The sequence below is a fragment of the Diadema setosum genome, chromosome 3 (genome assembly GCF_964275005.1).
Source record: "Diadema setosum chromosome 3, eeDiaSeto1, whole genome shotgun sequence".
Classification (NCBI taxonomy): domain Eukaryota; kingdom Metazoa; phylum Echinodermata; class Echinoidea; order Diadematoida; family Diadematidae; genus Diadema; species Diadema setosum.
This window is the reverse complement of record NC_092687.1, coordinates 28692034-28707886: the sequence shown is the minus strand read 5'-3', so window position 1 is coordinate 28707886 and position 15853 is coordinate 28692034. Positions and strand designations below refer to the sequence as shown.

At 38.8% G+C, this 15853-nt stretch overlaps 1 protein-coding gene across 1 annotated transcript in view; it reads right to left on the bottom strand.

Annotated features, from left to right (window-relative positions):
• LOC140246754 (uncharacterized) overlaps nucleotides 1-15853 on the bottom strand; it is a 239921-nt gene that overhangs the window by 155989 nt on the left and 68079 nt on the right. The window contains exon 5 of the mRNA XM_072326092.1: nucleotides 6391-7940. Coding sequence (XP_072182193.1) covers nucleotides 6391-7940 — 1550 coding nt within the window. The remainder of the gene's footprint in view (nucleotides 1-6390; nucleotides 7941-15853) is intronic.

Genomic DNA, 15853 nt, shown 5'->3' with positions numbered 1-15853 from the left:
ACCCTATCAGTAGAACGAACGTCCGTGACAATTCCAGCGAACGTCCGTGACGTATGCAATCCCTTCGATAGGGATAACTTGTCCCGAAATTGTCTTGTATTCTTTAAAACTTTTAGCTCCAATAGCCACAAATAAAGTTTTACAAAGTAAACAACGAGTTTAGGGCAGTAGTTTCAGAATTTTTAAGGCGTAATGTGATCATGATGAAGAAACAGTTGAAAATTTACTCACAATTTTTCGCTTGTTTTCCCTCTAAATATACAAAAACAGCTAAACACTGAAAACAAAGTGATAGGAAAATGGAATTTTGCGTAATCTGTGATTTCTGTGCATTTAAATTTCTTTATAATGAGGATCTGGAGACAATTTGTACTGTTACAGGTTCTGAAAGTTTCGCTCACGGACGTTCTGTCCGAGAAAGGAAATTGCTGATAATTACAAATATATCACTGCACATAAAGTTAATGTTAGTTGAAAATATTACCAAATCACCGAGCCGCTCATACCCAAAAGTGAATAATGTTCAGCACTCAATTTACTTGTAATAACAAAAGGAAAACGTTTTGGTCACGAATGTTCGTTGGTAGAATAAGTCAATGGATTACATAGTAGAAGAAAGAGGATCAGTGCCACTTTTTAGTGACAGGTGCGCCAAGTGTTTATCTTTTGAGTATGGTAGCTGCCGTCTCAAACAGAACACATCCAGTTTTGGCCTCCATAACGGACGTTCGCTGTAATTGTCATGATATTAAATGCCTTAATTCATTCTTATTTTTCTCTTCATGACGATTTTTCTCTCATTCCCTCAATAGCCTGGACACGCTGCGACCAAACAGAAAACAGAAACAAAACAAAACAAACCAAAACAAATCCGAAAAGTGCTACGTAATCACATGCAGGATAATGACGGAAGAAGTCTGTAATGGGCATGTGTTGAATAAAAAATTGAAAAGTTTCAAAAGGAAGTTGAAGCAGTTGAATAAAAATGACTGAGAAACAGAGAAGGGATCGAGCTCCAACACACAGAGAAAAGAATTGCAAGTGCACTCCCGTTGTACCAAATTCATCTGGAGAAGTTTTTGTTTGTTTGTTTATGTTTTTTTATTCATCAAAATGCCGTTAAAAGCGAACAAAAATATTGCAGTGTACAATTATTGTCTGATGAAAACAAACAAATCCTCCGCTTATCATCACATGGTGTTGTTTTCTACTCATCAATGAAAAGCAATGTTCATTTGTAATTCTTTCCGAGATTTTTTTTTTTTTCATTTTACATTTAAGAGACAGAGAGATCGTCAATTTGTTTGTGCTTTTGTGCTTACTTTGAAAATACATGTTAAAAAAGTAATGATTAAGATTAGGTTTAAGGTTGCACTTTGATACGTTCGCTCTTCCTAAGATTCGTTACTCCGATGTCCAAAGGTTTGTTATTCCGAAAATGAAAAAAAAAAAGGTTGTACTTAATTAAGGAGGTTTGTTATTAAAAATTTTCTTATTCCGAAAGTTTGTTATTCCGAAAATAGATATTAAGGATCATTATTCTAGGTCCGTTCTTCTAAAAGTGGAAAGGGCCTGATATTCGTTTAGGTGAAAACGGTTATTATGAGGTTTTGAAATTTGGAGGATTTTTAGTTGTTAACTTGTTTCTCCACTTTTGGGTAAGCGAACATGATTTTTCATGTTCCAATTAATAAACCTTTCGATTAACCTTCGGAGATTCCTATCATTTACCGAATAAAAAAGCTTCATAATTATACGAACTCTATCAATTTTCGTATTGACAAACTGTATGAATATTGAGCCTCCGAAATGACGCGCTACAAAATGTTTGTTATAACAAACCATATTGTATAATATCACAAACATCCATCCAAGTAATATGGACTTATTGTGTCTTGTTATGACGAAACTTCGCAGTATCGAACCTATTATCATTTCTGACTAATATAATAATACAAATTCTCCTCGATAACTGTGTGTAACACAAGGAGCAAACATAGAGGGATTTCTTCCCAACGTATTCGTTTGCCCTCCCCAGCTAAACCTTGTATTTCCATAACGGAGCACATTTCTGTTGTCTTCTATGTTAATTCTTTGTCATAATTTTAGCTGTGACCATGTTCGTTATAAGCAAATTTTGCATTGTAGACTTTAGATAACAAATGTAGGACCTGAATCTTTACTTCATGATAACGAAATTTAGATATTTATATTCGTTCTCAAGGATGGACTACGTCACTGAGATTACACGTACGTTTGTACGTTCATTTACGAGAGATGGAAAAATTATTTTCTTTGATTCCTCAGTATGAGAAGATAAACAAGCTTATATAATTGAGAATTGGTAATATCTGTTCAGGATTTTGCAGAAGAGTTTGTTCTCGACATGAAATTGCTGTTTGTTGTGAGTAGAATGCGTTTCCAACTAAAAAGAGCTACATCTTGTTTGTTCCGAACGTCCGTGAGCTACATGCGAACCTCCGTGATGAAAACTACGTTCGTTCTACTACTATGTTCGTTGGGGTATAGAGACTGCCTAGATCAGATACATCTTAAAAAGGTATGTTATTATTTGGGAGTGGGGGTTGAAGTATGGGATAGTGAAATAAGAGGTCAAAATATTGAGTTTCTGTAAAATGCGCGTAAAGTGGAGAAAGTGTTTAGCAGAAGAGCAATATTTCAACAGAGATGACGAATTTAGTTAAATCATCAGTTGTCTACCATTACGTACAGGTTAAGAGTACAAGCTTAATATTCTGCAAGCACGTACACGTGTCCCTTAAAATATTTTGTTAGGATTTTAAACTGAATCAGATCTTTGCAAACTATGTTAAATGGTATCCAAGTGTATGTGCTGTACTATTCCTCACGGACGTTCGCTGCTCAGGACATGGTAAACTTCAGCGGTGAATAAAAACTTGTTCCTCTGGGAAAATCCTAGTATAATTGGGTTCATATTAAAGCTTGAGTTATACTCTTTCAGGTAAGATGAATAATTTGGAGAATGTCCTACTTTTTAAATTTTGCCTTGTTTTGGCTCAATTGTGCATCGTTCAAAATTCTGACCCATATACATATAATATATATATATATATATATTATATATTATATATATATATATATATATATATATATATATATATATATATATATATATATATATATATGTGCATGAATAAACCCAGGTAGCTCGTGATAGATTTCCGGCAAAGACCGGCGGGCGGCCGCCGGTACGCCTACGGGACACCGGTAGATGACCTATCGATCGCCCGTCGGTCGCTGAGCGAATTCGTAAAAATCGTCAGGTGGCCGGTGGGAGATCGTCCAGTTGCCAATAGGTCATCGGTCGGTGACTGCTCAGTCTCTGCGCGGAGAAGATCCCCATATGTCGCAATTGTTTTAATCTAAAATCGACCGGTGACCGACGGGAAATCGACAGGGCATCGCTCGGGCATCGCTGGTGAATTATATCCTGCTCGACATGATCTAAAAAAAAAAAGAAAGAAAACAAATACTGGGCGGGGCCAAAATTTCAGCGGCGACCGAGCAGGCTACAAATCGGTCGGTCACCGCTATGAGTTGTGACCGTAGCCTAAACTTCGATCCCCCCCCCCCCTTCCCCCAGAAAAGATAGGATAATGCTGAATACCGCCAACATACAAATTGCCTTTAATAATTGCCTTACCCTGTATTACGATTTATTATTGTTCGTATTTCATTCACTGTTTTTGCTGTAACGCACTTGTTATTACATGTTCCAAGGCTTTTTTTTTTTTCAGGAAGCTACAAAATACTCTGAGAAGAGATGAGAATAAAAAACAACCAAAGACAAACGTATGATGTGAGGAGGGAAACTTTACGACGTCTATACAGCAGGAGATAAAAAAAAAAAAAAAAATCAGCGTTTGTTTCATTTCATGATATAACATAGTATAGGCCCTAATGTAGTATAATATTCCCTTCTTTCAGTACTCTTAGGGTTACTATCTTTTTGTGTTTCATTTTCTGACGTTAACAGCCCTATACACTGCCTTTCTGGTGGCTTTGGTTGTGACCCTTTGGATCACTATACTAGTAGTTGCCACAGCTCTTTTAATTGTTTGGCCGCGGCCCTTCCACGGCTTTGGTTGGGGCCTTTTCATTCACTAGTTGATGCAGCCCTATTTGTTTGGCAGCGACCCCTCAGTGGCTTTGGATGTGGCCCTTTCATTCACTAGTTTGTGCAGCCCTTTTGATCGTAATCATTTTGGCCACAGCGTTGGTTGTTGTCTTTCATTCACTAGTTGGGGCAGCGCTTTTAATCGTTTCGCCGCGGCCCTTTAGTAGCTTTGGTTGTGGCCCTTTATTCACTAGTGGGTGCAGTCCACTTTGTTTGGCAGCGACCCTTCCTTGGCTTTGTTGTGATCCTTCTCATTCACTATTTGGGGCAGCCCTTTTAATCGTTTTGCAGCGGCCCTTCATTTTTTGTAGTTGTGGCCCTTTCAGTCATTAGTTTTTGCAGCCCTTTTGATCATATTTTGGCTACGGCCCTTTTCAATCACTCTGTCTTGGCAGCAGCAGTCCGTTAATAATACAATTATGTTGCCCTTTGACGAACCCCGACAACCTAACGCACGTCAGCATGTGAGCTGAATGAAATAGGCAGTTCGAATCACAAAGATAATACAGGTTATTCATGACTTGTAAAATGTTGAGAGGTGTGGGTTTTTGTCTGGGTCGTGGATTGGGGTAAGATGAAAGGCCTAGAGATGTACATTCAACGCAATCATAGAGCAGTGCGAACTCATAACCTCGCACAAAATTTTAATACACGAGGGGTATAATATTCATGTCTCCGCACATATGGAATAATGCACTTTACTGTCATTTTAGAAAAACGATTAGATTCTTGATGCAGGTTTAAATGCTTAATATTCATTATTTTAATACACGAAATGGTATTTATCAAAGTCTAACACATCTGGATATGCATGTTTAATTGCCGCCATCAGCGATGCAAGAAAAACAAGTGATGTGAAAATACTTCTGATTCATTATGTATTTGTTAATATCTGTGACTGTCTATATCGATGACGGGTCCCCCTGTTTTGTTTGTTTGCTTGTTGTTGTTGTTGTTGTTATTATTGTTGTTGTTGTTGTTGTTGTTGTTGTTAAATCAATTTCTAGATTGATATAGATTACGGTGCTGTGGTGAAGTAACCCGTCACGGCAAAAATGTCGGAGACACATGTTAGGTTGTTTTCCCGAGTTTTTCGTAACCACAGTATTGTTGGTCAAAACAGTTGGTCCATGATTATCCAGGTTGTGTAGTGGTGTATAAGCCATCACAAGAAAAACTCTCAATCAACAGTTATAATTATGCATTGCTGTTTTGGTTGGTCATTGCAATCTCGTGGTTATCATGGTTTGTGTCAAGATTGCCCGCCTTTCGAGAAGGAATATGTAGGGCAAACCGACTCGCCCTCACGATGATGTCTTTATTTCGTCTACCATTTATGACAATTAGGACATGTAATCTTAGTACATTATACACAAGACTTCATAGCCTAGGAATATTAAAAAGACGAAGGAGATTTCTGTTTCATCTGAAATAAAAAAGATCTGAAAAATGCAAACAGGAAATCAGATTTCCAAGCCTTTTACGGAAATATTTCTTTAACACTATTTTGATGAGTCGGTTAATTTTGTTTCTGATTTAACACTCGTGTGGATGCAGAGATTGTGATAATGTTCTGGCGAAAAGTAACGCATCGAAAGAGCTTGAAAGCAAGGCAATATAGCATCTCTTGTTAATTCTAAATATAAACAAAAACCCATCCATGAAATAACGTAGAGTAGGCTGGTTTCCGAGCACCATATCCGCACTATCAGAAAGACATGCATATTACTTTACCCGCATTCAACTACGGAAGTTACACGAAAAAAAAAAAAAAAAAAAAAAAAGCTAGATAAAAAACTCATAAAATCCCGAGGCCATGTTAAATTGAAAGGGAAAAATAGGGGCCTATAAGCCTATGTCAAGTAATGAAGATCATTAAAATGGTTGGCAGAGAGATAACATTTTTGTCTTGCTGTAAAAGAATGATCTGGTATTCTGGTCGTTTTATTTTCCAATTTTCGAACAAAAAAAGAACGTTCATCGGCGGCGCCGCGGTTTCGCCGGAACACGTTAACTGTCAAGGCGCCTTACGGTAAAAACACATTACATTAGTAAAGATATTATGTAAATTAATGATACATTACAATGGTTGCTGAAGAAACGAAAGTGAAATAATTGTCAATAGGCATTCACACACGCACTCATAAAAACATGCACATAATGAACCGGAATTATATCTTTTTATAATGATTTTGCACTTCTAAAATTGAAATCGAAGGACTTTTACTTACCGCTTGATTGCAGTTCCCCATGAAAACAACGCCTGCCTTTGTATGTTCTGACATGTCACGTGATAATTTAAAATTTCCCCATCGTTTTCCCACCGCTTTGGCGGCCTCCTCTGTGTGGCATTCGAATGCAACATCAAGGCAGAAATACTTGTCATCTTCCTTTATCAAGCCGTCGATGATATCAAGGCCAAGTTCTTTCCTGGAAGCCGAGGCGAAGTAGAGAAGGTAGCGAAACTCCTTATAATGGCGGATAATCTTCTTTTTCACCTTCTCGTACCTTGGGCGATCATTGGCGAATAAAATGGCAATATGTGCACCCGCAATGTATTCTTGGAACAGTTTATGGGGAAACGAAACTGTTGACACAACGAAGGATGGACTATCGGAATCGTGCCGGCTTTTAATGTCGTTGACATATTTTTCTCTGGTCAAAATTCCGACTTTCCAGCATGTTTCCAAGGCATCCTTACAATGCTCGAATTGTTCTTCATTAAATAAAAGTTTCCTTTCTATTAAACCATTCAGCGCTGTCTCACTGATGGCTTGAATTGCTCTTGTAGCTTCTTTTACAACATTAACAACTGTCCGATCCTGCAGTTTTTCTACAAGTTTTGATGCGTAGTGTTCTTTTAGGAAAGAGATCATTTCTCCGAAAATCTCAGAAAAAGTTTGCAATTTTTGCATCTCTTTCCGTCTATCTTCACTGACGTCGCTCCACATGAGGCAAAGCATTGCACAGTATATAGGAAACGGAGCCATGTTAGATCGGATAACATCATTTTCCTCTATGAAACTGACCAAGGTGTCTGCAAGAGAGTCTTTATTTCTCACTCGAAAGTACCTCTTGATGTAATTGCTTAGATTTCCTTTGTTAAATCCTTCGACGCTTATCAAAGTGTAGGCTACGGCAAGACTCTTGTGGAACCTAAAATCATCTGTTCTCCATGGCCTTGAGGTCACAATAACCTTGCATGACTCATATTGCTCTATTCCTAGAATGCGAATGACCTCACTGATATCTTCCCCTTCTATATTCCCGCTGAACTCGTCAAAACCATCGAACACGAGAAGAATTTTATTTGAATTTGTTGAAATGTACCTGTCTATCTGGGCTGGTGTTGCTTCATTTGATTCAGACAGATATCTTTTCACAATACCGCCAATTGTATCGTCAGTAGCGATATTTCGAAGCGGTATTACAAAGACCATGTCCAGATCCTGGAGAACCCTTCCCTGGCACCAGTCCCAGGCGATCTTGTCGCAAAGCGTTGTTTTACCGACACCTCCCTCACCTTGGATCAGAATGCGCTTTGAAATATTTCCACCTTCATCATTGGCCCAAAGATCTTCATATGTAATTGGTGTTTTACGCATGCCACTCTGTTCTATTAAACTCAAATTTGTGTAAATGTCGTCAAGATCAACACGTTCCATAAAGTTGAGGGGATCCACAGTGACCGTGCGTCGCTCCTTTTTGTAATACGCCTTCAAGTCGCGTTTGCATTGTTGTACTTGTTTCTCTGTAAGCGGCGGATCGCTAGGCAATGAATCTTGGAAGTGAACGAAACGAAAAAGCAAGAAATAAATAATGGCGTATGCATGTTAACAGTGGAATGTATCAGCGAGTTCCTGCTAATAAAATAATATAGTAATATTACGAAAAAAAAAATGTTTTGTGAGGTGTTTTTTTTTTTTTTTTGTTTGCTTTTTTTTTTTTTGGGGGGGGGGGAGTTCCGAATGGGATTCACTGGCATTATTTTTGATAACTTCAATCACGTTTCCATACATAATAGAAATTGAAACCAAAAGATATTTTGTTCACGTTTTCCGATCAGTACTCTTCATACAGTTGCGGGTCGGGGGGGGGGGGGAGGGGGTGGGGATGGGGGTGCACTGGGAGCACGCTCATCCTGAGAAAAGAGGCTGTGAAGTAAAGAGTCTATTCAAGTGCCTAATCTGTACTAAGCCGTGCTACCCGTGCCATGAATGGGACCAAAATACCTGATGTAAACCACTGTAGCAGCAACAATAAAGAGATTATCAGATTAAGTTGAAATTGAGCATGCTTGATTAACCTATTTCGTTCATAATAAATGTCAACTTTGAAAGCAGTAGCATTATCATTTCAAAAGTTATTAGAGTTGAAAGTGAAGAGTGTGCAAAGGATTTTCACGAAATTAAAAGGGGCCTCTACGAAACACCTGGTCACACTACTTTACCAAAAAAGCGGTCCTAGAAAAAACTGCAGAAAACCCACTTTCCCATTAAATTTATAATCCCAAACTTAGAGCTACTGTAGAGGAACGATAGCTCTTTCAGGAAATATGGAAATCTCAAAACTGTCTCGGCTGACCCGTTTCACCTTTCTTGAGTCCTTAGTTAAAATCAAGGGGTGCGACTTTTTTTTGTGATGCACGGTCACATTTAGACATTTTAGAGGTCATCCGTTTACTTTGGTAAATCAATTCAAGTTCAAAATCGTTTAATTTCACTTTTGTTCCAATTGTACTCTCTCATGGATGAAAATTAAATTTGTTCTTTTTGCAATTTCTCTTTTTGTGCGTAAGAAGAAAAAACATGAAAATATTCACAAATGCTTATTTTTTCCCTTGTTATTCATCTATGAGGTTGATAGCCGATTACGGTACTTTTAACATGGTCTATAAAACAATAATGTTAAGGCAGATATCCTATGAGAAATATGCGACCCTGCAACACAAAACCAACAAAATGTCGTCAGATATGGATTTTTAGTTTAGAGCAGATTCTGAAAGAGTAGAATCTAAGCTTTAAAATGATGTATAACTCGATTCAAACGGACTCTCCTAACTAAATATTGAAAAAAAAAAAACAGGATGTAAATCATCGTAGCAACAACAATGAAGGGATTATCAGATTAAGCTGAAATTAAGCATGCTTTACAAACACATTCTATCCATGGTTAATGTTACCTTTCAAATTAGTAGCATCATTCTTTCCAAAGTCATTTAAGGGACTGTACAGTACTGATTGAGGTTGGGATTCATGTTTTGAACAGTCCTTAGTGAGATATTGCGGAACCTCTTATGAAATATGAAAGAGCAAAAGGATTCAATGTTTATTTAGTGAAAATTGGTTTTCAAATGGCTGAGATATTAACAAAAAGTAATATTGATATATATTTTTTATTTTTATTAGATTTATTTGTTTCTCCTTGTTTTTGGATATCTTAGTCATTTCCAAACTAATTTTCATCAAATAAACTTTTGATACCCCTTGGGATTGCGTGCTCTTTGTCGTCTCATAGAGGGGTGCCTGAATATAAAAGCTACATCCTCACCTCATCCAGAATTGTACACACCCTTTAAAATTGAAAGTGAAGAGTGTACAATGGATTTCCTAAAAATGAAAACGGGCCTCCAAAATGTACCTGATCTCACTTCTTTGCAAAACAACAACAAAAAAAGGTTGCAGAAAAACTGTTGAAAATACACTTTCCCATCCATGTTTTGATCCCAAACTTAGAAAATAATGTAGAATAATTTGTAAGAAAATGTCAAAAACTGAAGATTGACTTGGTAAACTTGTTTTACCTTTTTTTGTGTCAAGTAAAACCGATTGGAGCGACTTAATTTTTTTTTTGTTTTGTGATCCAGGGTCACATATGACCTTGAACACGCGTTTTCTTTGTTTTGTTTGTTTGTTTGTTTGTTTTGTGTTTGTTTGTTTTTTGAGTGAATGTATGGCATTGCATCACAAAACCAACAAAATCCGCGAGGCATTTGTCTTATCAGTCGTCTTGTCCTGTAAGCAATCTGAAAATTGAATCATCGGTGTTCAATAACGTAGTTTGTCTAAGAAACTTGTCCTAAATTTGCTCTGAAAACTATGTGCTGTCGTAACTTGGTTTCGAACAGGGATATTTCATGTTCGTAAATAAGCATGATCATCTCTAAGTATAATCAATTTTCAAATTTACTACTTTTTATTTATGTGAATTACAGATCATCTCCAAAAGAATAGAGTATCTTTTTGGATGAAACATTTTTGATTTAAGCCAAATAACAAGTGTGCAAAGAGATTAGTATGCTCATAAAGGGTTACAGCTCGTTATTCCGAAGGTTCGTTATTCCGAAGGCTCTTTATTTCTAAGATTCGTTATTCCGAAGGTTCATCGTTCCGAATTTCATTTTCGGATTAACCGATCTTCAGAATAACGAACCTTCGGAATAACGCCACAAATTTTCAGATTACCGAACCCTTTTTCATTTTCGGATTAACGAACCTCTAGGTATAGGGAATTTGCGTGTTTCGGATGAACGAACCTTCGGAACAACGAACCTTCGGAATAGCGAACCTTCGGAATAATGAACAGCACCCCTCATAAAGATACAGCGTTCATCTTCTTCATAAGGTAGCAATCAGCAAATTTTAGTTTTATTTTGGCTTATTTACTTGTATTTCATTATTCATTTACGAAGTCTCTTCGAAAAATAAAAGGAAACAGTTTACTCCACCTTCATTATTATGGGTGACCCTTTTTGATAGGAATATCATTTTTGAGCAACGAAAAAGCCTCCATAATTATACATGTAATCAACAAAGGAGGAGTAATACGTCAGGAGGTAAAGAAAGTCATAGATCCCACGAGGTAGTTCACTCCGGGATTTGCGTAGACTTTCGTACTTCAAAATACAATAAAACAATAGATAAAAATGAAAATAGGTGATTATACGCGCGGGATTGCCGTAGTCCCGGCAAAGGGTTACGTGTTGCGTAGGAAGCCTTCCGCTTCACAGTTTGTGAGCTGGCTCGTTTGAATAGCTCAAAGTGCAAGAGCTCCATTGGTGAGCTCCTTTGGTAGCTCAATTTGTGAGCTAGAGTGATTAGCTCAAATGGTGAGCTCATTTTGCAAGCTCAAATTGTGAGCGGGACCCCATAGCTCAAAGTTTGAGCTGGCTCAATTTGTGAGCTAGATGACTGAGCTAGATGACTGAGCTCAATATGAAGGCTCAATAATAGTCTGCTCGTTTTGACAAGCTCTATTTGTGAGCTCTATTTGTGAGCTCGATCAAGAAGTTCGACTTGCGAGCTCAATTTGTGAGCTCAATTTGTCAGCTCGATTTGCGAGCTGAAATAGGGAGCTGGAAATATGAGCTCGATTTGCTAGCTCATTGTGCAAGCTTGATTTACAACTTGGGTTTACAAGTGTTACAATGTCCTTGTGGGAATAAAAAACATTGGTGTCGTCTGCAAATAAGTGGAGTCAGCTAGAAGTCAGATATGCGGTACTATATCAACGATGGGAATCTGACAACGGGAGAACCATCAAGAGGAAAATTGTTATGCCAGAGAAGCTCCCGACGGATGCTATCAGGGATGTGCATAACGGCCCGTTGGCTGCACACCTCAGGCAGAGGAAAACGCAGGCAAATTTGAAGAGTAGATTTTACTGGAGCGGTATGGCTGCTGATGTACGCTCGTTCAGTGGAATGTGCAATTTGTGCGCAAGAAGGAAATCCCCTACTAAGCAACGCCGAGCGCCCCTGCAACAGAGTAGGGTGGGTGCGCCTATGGAGAGAATTGATCTGAATTCAGTTGATCTGAATACGGATGGGACCATTGCCAAAGGCAGAGGCAGGGAATCAGTGGATCCTTGTTGTGGGCGACTACCACACTAAATAGGTAGAGGCTTACGCGCTACCAGATGCTAGGGCAGAAACAGTTGCCAAGAAGTTGGTAGAGGAATGTGTCTGCCGTTTTGGGATTTCACTTGAGATCCATTCGGACAAAGGGTCAAACTTTGAATCGCAGTTATCCAAGGAAGTGTGCCAACTCCTTGGGGTGAAGAAAACCCGCACAACGGCATATAACCCCAAATCTGATGGTATGATTGAACGCTTTAATCGCACTCTGGTCAACATGCTAGCAATCTCAATTGAGCAGGACTACTCTCAGAGAACGTGGGATGTGCAACTGCCTTTTGCAACATCTGCGTACCGATCTAGGCCTCATGAAACAACCGGTGAGAGCCCCATCATGATGAGGTTGGGAAGGGAAGCAAGACTTCCCATCGACCTCACCACTATCATCGTGGGATAGGAGGATGAAGAGGAACCAAAGGATTATGCGGCTGCACTGCGCAGACGAATGAAGAGAGCTCATGACCGCGCAGAAGCATGCACAGGTAAAAGTGCAGTGCGTCAGAAAATAAACTATGACCGAAGATCCAACTCCCCGGGACTAAAGGAGGGCAAATTTGTTTGGCTGTATGATCATTCCAAAAGAAAAGGTGTATCACCTAAGCTACAACTTCGCTGGAAAGGTCCATTTCTGATAATTACTCAGTTATCTGATGTTGTTTTTCGTATGCAGTCCTCCCTACGAGCAAAACCTTTAGTGGTTCTCAGCGAGCGACTCAAGCCATATGAAGGAGAGAAACTGACTGCATGGACTTGGGAAAGGCCTCAATCCGCCACTGAAAGAGATGAAGAGAGGGCAGCGTCATCACTCCAACATGAGCGATTCCAGAACATTTGCAATCAAATACAGTCGACATTCCCTCTCACACTCCTTCCCAATATAATAGTGGCAATGTTGATGAAAATCGTCGCTATCCGAAACGCCTCAGAAGAAGGCCAGAATATTCCAATACGAACTTAGACCAGTAATGTGAGCTATGCTCAGATAAAGTTTGTAAAATAGTAGGTTAAGCCGTTGCAGTGACTGGCTAGTGACTGGAAGGAACTACTATTTGTTTATCCCTGTCGAATGGCTGTCTAAAATGATCGCCGCCACATCGGGAGGGTGATTACCTGTCGCAAATGCGATAAAGTGTGCCGAAACAGGGAGGACTTGTGTTGTCACTTGCGGCAGTGCTACTACAATAAGGGTGGGTATGACTGCCGTCAATGCAATTATTCATCAACTAAGTCCAGTAATCTAAGGCGGCACATCCAACATGTGCATGGAGGTCTCCACAGCCGAGGCAGAAGCAGGTCCCCTCAATCACCACGACGGACGCCACGACCAACCACCACCAGATTGCCAAGTGATAAACAGGCCAGTATCAATCTCTGTGGACTGCTCCATTTCGACGTCGCCACCAATGACGGGAAAACTCCTGGCAACGATGCTCCACGAATTAGTGTGGAACCAGACCCAGGCAGCTCTTCCGACGAGGATGGCTCCCCACCACCGGCCCTAAGCCCACCATCGACGACCCAACCAGCAACCAAATACCGGGCACAGATTCCTCGCCAGAACTAGATGATCGCCATGACAACGGGAAAGCCGATGAAAATGCATGTGAGAATAAAATCATAGTATCCCTGGTCGAACACAAAACCATCGTGTACATTTCGGGCAATATTTGTATCAAGCGATTTGAAACAACTCATACATATCCAGTATATGTACCAGCCGACTGGGATAAGTCAGTCCCCTGCAATTATGGAATGAAAAATCAAGGGAATATTTTGTTGTTGTTGTTGTTGTTTTTTTTTTTTTTTTGGTTGCATATAAGGATAAGGTCAGCAATCAGTTGGTGATACATATTTTTTTTTATTTTTCAAGAAAGATAAGCACAAACGATGTTTGAATATGGTAGGTAAAGTATATAATCAAGAGGGCTTTTGTTTTGTTTTTTTATTTCACACAATTGTACAAGGAAAAAGAAAAGAGAAACCACATCGTATTCATGTGTATATTTTATATCAATATTTTTGTACGACTGTCCAAGTGTGGTATGTACTATATGAATGATTTTGGCCAAAGTAGGCTTTAGTGACAAGGATATAGATATTGTCACTTGTTTTGTACAAATTTGAGGTTAAGGAATGAGGTATGATCACATACATTTATGCATTTTGCTTGTTTTGATATGATTCAATTTATATGTTATTTCGCTTTGAACCTTGATGTTGTTTTCCGTGAAAGAGAACAAATATGATATTGTACTGTGTTTTGATATATTTAAGATTAAGTCGTTATCATGTTGGGACGAATTCCTCGACAGTTTGACGCAGACTATTCAACTTACTGACACAGTGTGTGATTCAAAGCATGGTATTCACATTATGTCATTGCACAGTGCATAAAACTCTTTGACCAAAGTATATTTGCAACTTATGAGTGATGCAATTCTACACTGTAAGGCTGATAGACCGTTTGTGGTAAATTCTTGCAAAGAAAGTACTTTGCATCTTGCCTATTTTCATAACTTATTTAAGTTGTAATACTTTCATTTAGGTAATCTGTGAACTCGATCTTGCCCTTGGTTGTTATGACAGTCAAGAAAAAAAAAATGCAATACTTGCCGTTAAGGTTTCGTCAACATTCAACTTTGTAACCACAATATTATTACGGTTAAGAGACATGTTCCCTCAGATGTTCATAATTGCTGCCTTCATCATGCAAATAAATGAGTTCGAGTTTCTGTTGTCATTGTGTTGTTTAAGTAACATGAGCAGTTGTACCTACTTTTGCCTATTACTTCTTTTTCGTGTAATCGATCGTCCTTACGTAACAAGAATCATATTCGAAGAGGAACGAAATGAAGGAAATTGCCCTTCGTATGTATTCGTATGTCAGTACCTTTCTATAGAAATATAGAAATGGATAAGTTTGTGTCTGTGTGTGCTAGAATATAATTATGCTTTATAGTCTATTACACGTACAAATTATACACTGCACAACGCTGAATTTTGTTCGTCAAAACCGTAAATGCTTCTGTATTATTTGGTGCTTTATATAAGTGTAACTCTAAGTGGCATAAGTTTAGAAGCTCTTGCCAAAGACATCTTTAAGCCTCGGAGCATTTGCCATTATACTCGTAAATTTTGAAGATGTTAGGTGGTATATGTTATATAAATTTTACTTATCATTTTACAAATAAGAAGTGCGGAAGAAAGGAGTTTTAAATAGCTTTTTTTTTTGTCTTTTGTTTTTTTAGGAAGTAGAACGTTTTCAATTTTGTCTTTAATAATTTTTGTATTTCTTCGAAACGGGACGTTTCAAACTTGGTTGGGGGTACTGTGACAAAATTGGTAAAGAAACACCCCTCTCGAGATAATGGACCAATCCAGGGTGTGCAGCGTGCGTGCACACGAATGTGTGTACGGGGTATAACAATGCCAAGGGACGCACGCAGCGGGTACAAAGGTCCAAGTGCAAGAGATATAAAAAGACACGGCTCTGGGATCCAGATAGAGTTGGTGAGTTGGAGTTAGAGTAGTAGGCCTAGATAGTGAAAGTAGATAGCCACAGAGCTGTAGGGAGAAGGGCTCTGCCCTTGGGTGTAGATAGAGCTGCTTGGGAGATATGTGTTCTAAACTTTCTGGTGGCTTGGCTTGCTATCGCACACATTGCTTGTATCTTTGCTTGTAATACCGCCTTCTCGGAGGACGACTGCACAGGCTCTGCTTAATAAACACACAGTAACGGTATGTTATTCTCCACAAATCAGTCTTTGATGTCAACTTTG